Below are 6,585 nucleotides of genomic sequence, written 5' to 3' on the forward strand. Positions count from 1 at the left end.
GGGGGGGGGGGGCAGGGGAGAAGGGGAGCAGTAAGAACATCAGTCCATGTCTAACAGTATTTTTTTGGATCACTATGCACAGGTGACAGACTTTGTTTTAATGCCAGTTACCTGAGCTTACGTCTCAACTATGTACCAGACAAATAAATGTTGAACAAAATATCAGTAACTAGCATCTTGCAGCTACAGGACATGCTTCAGTGCAATGTATTAATACAGCTACTCAGAGATGCAGGTTCTTCCCACCGAGAGCAAGGAAATCAGTCGTGTGCAATATTACCATGTCTCTATTGTTAACAAAGGGCACATAAATGCTAGTAATAAATCAGACATGACAAAGCTAACACAATTACCAAGCTCTTCCAGAAGGAATACAAACAAGTTTAGTTGGGTTTTCACATGAGATTTATACATTTAAGTTTCTAGAAAGTTTGATTTTTTTCTTCTTTACCTGGGGATAGGGAAGGAGTTCAGATGACTTAATTTTAATTTCTTCAGTTCAGTTCCATAGGTTATTTTGCTCTTTGAAAAGTTACATTAAATATTTGTTTTTGTAACAAATGGAGTACTGCGTCCAGCTCTGGGCGCCGCACTTTAAGAGGGTTGTGGACAGCATGGAGAGGGTCCAGAGGAGGGCCACTCGTATGATCAAGGGGCAGCAGGGTAGGTCCTATGAGGAAAGGTTGCGGGACCTGAACCTGTTCAGCCTTCAGAAGAGAAGGCTGAGGGGGGATCTTGTGGCCTGTTATAAACTGGTTAGGGGGAATCAGCAGGCGCTGGGGGAGGCCCTGTTCCCCCGAGCACCGCAAGGAGTGACCAGGAACAACGGTCACAAGCTGGCGGAGGGAAGGTTTAAGTTGGACATCAGGAGGCGCTACTTCACGGTCAGGGCGGCTAGGGTCTGGAACCAGCTTCCAAGTGAGGTGGTGCAGGCTCCCACCCTGGGGGTTTTTAAGAGGAGGTTGGATGACCACCTTACTGGGGTCATTTGACCCCGGTGCTCTTCCTGCCATGGCAGGGGGTCGGACTAGATGATCTGGTCAGGTCCCTTCCGACCCTAGAAACTATGACTTTTGTTAACAGGACAATGACTACAGCAGTTTATTTGGGATCTCAGATCCAAAACAATGCAATTTTCTAGGCAAATAAATATAGTTTCTTCAATGTGCAACTACTCTCCCTCAATTAATCTGATACTTGGCATTAAAAGTGTAGTAGAACCTTAATGCAAACATGATGTACCAAAATAAATATGTGAAACAGGCTTTTAAAATTGTAACAGGGCAAATAAACACACTTAGCCTTGCTATCCACTTTTAGAAATCCACACATAGGCTTTGAAATCCAATTCGCCCAGCAAACGTATGCAGATACATTAAGTCTTGTGTTTTGCAAATTCTATACCAGAAAGTTAACTGATTTTTCAGGATAAGAGTCATGTTCCGAAAAGCCTACAGCAGGTTTGCAAACATGGCACATCAGAAATAACTACTCTACACTTCTCTAGCACCTTTCATCCAAGGACTTTACAAACACCAGTTAGCCTCAAAACACCTCTGTGAGGTAGACATCATACCCACTTTACAGATGGGTAAAGAGAGGCTGAGGTGTAGTGATTTTGTCCAAGGTCTCTCTCACCCATTCAGGTGAGAGTTAGCATCATGTGAGTTAGACTGACTGTCTCTTGGTCCAACTGCTAGTCCACATTTCATCTCCCAGGATGTACACACCATATCCTTCATTTCTTTGACCCAGTCATTTATGCTTCTATACATAATTATTTGCTTTCAGTCAAGCATTTAAAAAGGTTTTAAAAAGTTTCTAAAAGCAATTTGGGCCTTAACAGACATTAACTTAATATCTATAGCCAACTCATGCCAGTGCCATAATTACTTTATTTTAATACTGAGTTAAAGGAATCCTGGTCCATAATACTCTTAAGTGATTTAATTATTCAGGCCTCAATCCAATGAAGCACTTAAGCACATGCTTAAATGTGTTTTATTAGTTCCACTAGTGTCAACAGGATTACCCTTCTGTTCAAACTTCTGCAAGTAGGTCTCAAACCAGGGAATCATTTTAGCACATGCTTTATGAAATAAGGAGTCTTCGCTGCATCAGGGCTTTGTATATGACCTCTCTTAGGAACCTGGAAGGTTCTTTACAGAAGGTAAATTAAACTTCCATTCCCTACAGTAGACTTATTTCTACTTCATTTTCAAGATGGACCTCCTTGCCTCCCATATATAAAACTGCACAGAAGGTATCCTACAACACAGTAACAGAAAACCAGCAGGGGTCAGAATATTGTTAATTTCTCTAACACAAGTGTGTTACAGGCATTCTTTTAACAAAAGATGACTTTCAGTAATACGCACCTCTACAGCACCATTTAGAAAAATCTCAATGCACTTCAAGCCTCACACTCCATGTATGAGGTAAAATTTCTTTGTTATAGTGATTTCAAACATCCCTGACTTTTTTTTTTTTAAATAGGGTCAGAAGTTGAGCATTCTACCTAGCTTATTTTACTGTTAAAAATTAAAAAGGCTCCATTCCTTATTTAAATTGAGGTCTTGCTACTGAAGAGAGTCATTGGTGGGAATTCAAGCAAGTTAAGAGGTATCTGGTAGAATACAGACACCAAAGACACTTCAAGTTATTTCCCTTTTGGGTAAATGCTCAGTCCTTCTCAAACTAGATAGCTGATCTGTAAAAGAACGAGAACCAAAGATTAAAAAGTGCTAACTTACGAGTATTTAGAGCCTGGTATAGTTTATAATTATTCTTTGGCCACAAAAGTGGACACATCTGAGGAATACCAGACTCAAATCTATTAAATGCATTAAAACTAGATTTTAGCTAGTGTCACTCCTTGTTGGAATTAAGATCATGTTGTTAACAAGGATCCATGTAGTTCAGAAAACATGCCAACATCCTGATGCAGTGTAAACACAAAGGGAGGGATAGTTAATTTTCAAGCAACTAGAAGCTACACTTCAAGTGGTACTTATGAAGGATTAAGTTTGTGGGTATTTAACTGTCTATTCATTAATTTTAAGAAGTCTATCTTAAAGCTCAGAGGCCACTCCTCTCACTACCACCATGACTTCAAACTATACATTCTACTTCTGTCATTAATATCCTAAGAAAGGGCAGCTTTGGAGTTACTCATCCAACAGGCATCTCTTTCTGCAAGAGCTGCCTACGTGCGTACGAGCTATTATATAAAACTCTTGGAAAGTAGCACAGATATACATGCACATGAAGTTGCCAAATTTTAAAACCAGTTTAACTATCTTGAAAATGGGATTTGAGAGATTTTAGTCCAGTGTTACTAATTCTACGGGCAACTATTGTTCCGGGTGTAAATCCGGTCATGTTGCATGGAAGATTTAGGAATAAGGCTCTTTCAGAAGTCAGGGATTCTAGCCACCAGCATACACCACACGCCTGCCAGGTTACTTCAAATCAGCATGCAAGAAATTATCTACTTCAAACCAGCTGGGAGAAGTCACTACCACACACATATCTGTAAACTTGCACGCCAACCAGAATGGACCTGTGCGCCTTGGCCACCATAAAGTTAACTAGGCTTTTCAAGCTTTGCGAACGGAATTTTTATGCTTACATACAGCTTTATCTGAAAACCCAGAATCTTATTCCGGGTTGGTGAGGTAGTAGACACAACTGTCCTCATGAAGATATCACACTTCTCCAAAATTGGTGTGCCCAGTCTCCTTGGCGTGGTCTCTGGCTTCTGCTTGTCCAGTTAACCCCTTCTGGCACACCATACACCTCAGGGTAAAGCGATTCACATCAGTAAACTGCCTCTTTCGCCTTGCTTCATCTGCTAGCTCCAATGCTTGTGCAAGAACAACGTCATCAGTTGTTGAGAAAATGGTCAGGGGAGGCACGTCTGAGTTGGGCAACTTGCGCTCAAGCGGGTCATAGTGAATGCCATCGTAAATGAGAAGGACCCGCTTTGGGTACCCTGCGTCTTCCCCAAAGCGGTCAATCCGGACTGTCTGCGTGTCCACTACGCAGATTTCACATTGATAAAACTTAGACAAAATGGATATTTCAATGGCTCCCCCCCACGTGTCTTCTCTTTTGATCCACTCGCAATACTCATGGTTGGTTTTCCCTAGTACTGCCTCACAATAGGACTCTGGATCACTTGCTACTATCTGGGCTATAAGACTGCGCATCTCTGGGGCACAAGCTGGATCATAAATACCTCCCTCTACCACATAGTATACACTTGTAAAGAGACAGGAGTTATCTGCTGGAACGACCCTCCTTGCAAGCACAGGCAGTGTTTCCCTGACGGAATTAGGCACGCTCCTTTTCGCAATTATGGGCGACTCAGTCGTGGGTTTTGTGGTGTCCTCTTCAACTATTAGAGTGTCACCTGTAAAACAAAGCATCAAAAAAATCTGTGAGGAATACGTAGGTCATATCTAGTCTTTAGCTAGAAAAGAGAAAGCTCCAAACACAACAACTTTCAGTGCACAGAAATTTATGGCCTGATGTAAGCTATTACTACATCCCCTGCCCTTCAGTTTTTGCAAAAAAGAAACCGTTAAACAATCGCTTATAACCAAGACTCATTCGTTAAGCGGAATAGAACCTCCGAAGCTTTGGGACCAAACTGGATACAGTTCATTGAAGTTCACGCTCAGGGACGTGCGCTAATTTCACACTTAAAAGCACTGTATTGCGTTTCAGCCCAACCATCCCAATAGGGACCGTGAGAGAAGGTTCATTTCTGAATCTTCTGAGATGTCTTTCCTGCCCAAAGCAGGGGGCCTGAATCGAATGACCGCACAAGGTCCCTTCTGTGAATTGGTGAGAACAGTGAAAGACTATCACAGCGGTTCTCACTGAAGGGGGCCGTGATATCGCCTCCCAAGGGTGGGAGTAATGTCAGCACCGTTCAGCATGCGAACATTATTCAGAAAATAAACCTGGAGATTTCAGGTATGGGGTCACAGATTTCATAGGGCTGGAAGAGACCTTGTAGAATCATCGCTGGATCCAGCCCCTGCCCCGGGGGCAGGAAGTCGGTTGGGGTCAAAGGATCCCAGCAAGGTAAGCATCCAAGCGTTTCCTGAAGGGGAAACTTGCACCTTGAAAAACTGCTCCCTATGAGGGTTGAGTGGAGACCTCCGCTACAAAAAAACTGCATTTTTTTTTTTTTTTTTTTAGGAGTCAAAAAGCAGCAACAACAAAGAGCCGGGGGGGTGGGTCCCTGCCAATTTAAAAAGGAAGCGAATGAAGGGAGAAGCCCGGCCCGTCGCTGCACGGCTTGTTTACACCCAGGGGCCGGATCAACAGGTCTGGGAGTGGCTGGTCTGGAAGTGGCGTTAGTCACATCGTGACGGGCGATTTCAGGGGGTGCTTTTCCACCCTCCTTTTCCCTGTATCATGGTCGTTGAACCAGTGGCTGCCTGCAGCTTCCCCCACGTACCCCTCGTTTGACCCCGCCTGAAAGACTAGAGGGAAAAGGGGGGGGTGTCCCCCTGACCCACCCGAGTGGATGCCGAGCTCGCCCAGCCGCCGCTCGCCGTCGCTGAGGTCCAGGCCGCGCGGGGGGAAGCCGAGCAGCAGGCGCTGCGCCACGGCGGGCACGCCGGTGAGGTTGGCCAGCGCAGCCTGCAGCTCCCGCAGGCGGGAGTGCACCGTGAGGCCGGGCAGCGGGTGGGTACCGCTCCGGGCCTTGCAGCGCAGCCGCAACATCCTCCTCCCGCCAGCCGGACCCCGCCAGCGCAAAATGGCGGCCGCCGCCACCGTGCCCGGCCCGACTCCCTCCGCGCGTCTCGCGACGCTTCCGCGCCGCCTCGCCATTGGCTGCGGCACCCTCAGGCTCCGCCCCTCGGGGGAACGCCGCGCCCCTCTGGCATAGAGGCAGCGGAGCCAATCAGCGACGCCGTCGCACGCACGCACGTTAGGGGCGGGGCTGGAGATGATGTCAGTCGGTTCCTGTCACCGGCTCTGCGCTCGTTGAGGGGAGAGTTGAGTAGGGGTCGGGCCTCGCGTGTGGTCGTGCACATAAATGCATATAATGTACTGGCACTCACACAGGCATGCGTATATTGACAGTCGTGCATGCACTGGCATCCAGGCATGCCTATCTTGGCATTCACGCACACATTTGCATACATCCGAGCATGCACTGATTTGCCTCACGCATATATTGGCCGTCATGCATTCATTTGCATTCGTGCATACATTGGCATGAATGGCAAAAACCCAGAACTCCTGGCTCAGAGATGATACCTTTTATTAGACCGACTGGGCGGCCTTCATTGGCATCCATGCATCTATCGACATCCTGCATTCATTTGCGTACATACAAGCATCCAAGTATTGGCAGTCATGCGTACAATAGAGGCGGGCGTTCATTTGCAGCCGTGCATATATTGGCAATCATGCAAACATTTGCATAAATAGAGGCGGGCGTCCATTTGCAGTCATATATATTGGCAGTCATGCATCCATGTGCGTTCACACATACACGCATGTGTTTGCCCACCTGCATGTAGTGAGAGGCGGACACCGCGCGCCCCGCCGCACGTACCT

The 6,585-nt window shown here is 46.2% G+C and overlaps 1 protein-coding gene across 1 annotated transcript; it reads right to left on the minus strand.

The window, feature by feature from the left end:
• Positions 1 to 1,086: 1,086 nt before the first annotated feature.
• Positions 1,087 to 5,789, minus strand: YOD1 (YOD1 deubiquitinase). The gene is made up of 2 exons (XM_019514028.1): positions 5,535 to 5,789; positions 1,087 to 4,414 (listed from the first exon to the last, which is right to left on the minus strand). The coding sequence occupies exons 1-2, from the start codon at positions 5,740 to 5,742 to the stop codon at positions 3,708 to 3,710; spliced, it is 915 nt and encodes a 304-aa protein (XP_019369573.1). The 5' UTR covers positions 5,743 to 5,789; the 3' UTR covers positions 1,087 to 3,707.
• Positions 5,790 to 6,585: the final 796 nt, after the last annotated feature.

The sequence above is a fragment of the Gavialis gangeticus genome, unplaced genomic scaffold (assembly GCF_001723915.1).
Source record: "Gavialis gangeticus isolate Ggan-Ray unplaced genomic scaffold, GavGan_comp1, whole genome shotgun sequence".
Taxonomy (NCBI): domain Eukaryota; kingdom Metazoa; phylum Chordata; order Crocodylia; family Gavialidae; genus Gavialis; species Gavialis gangeticus.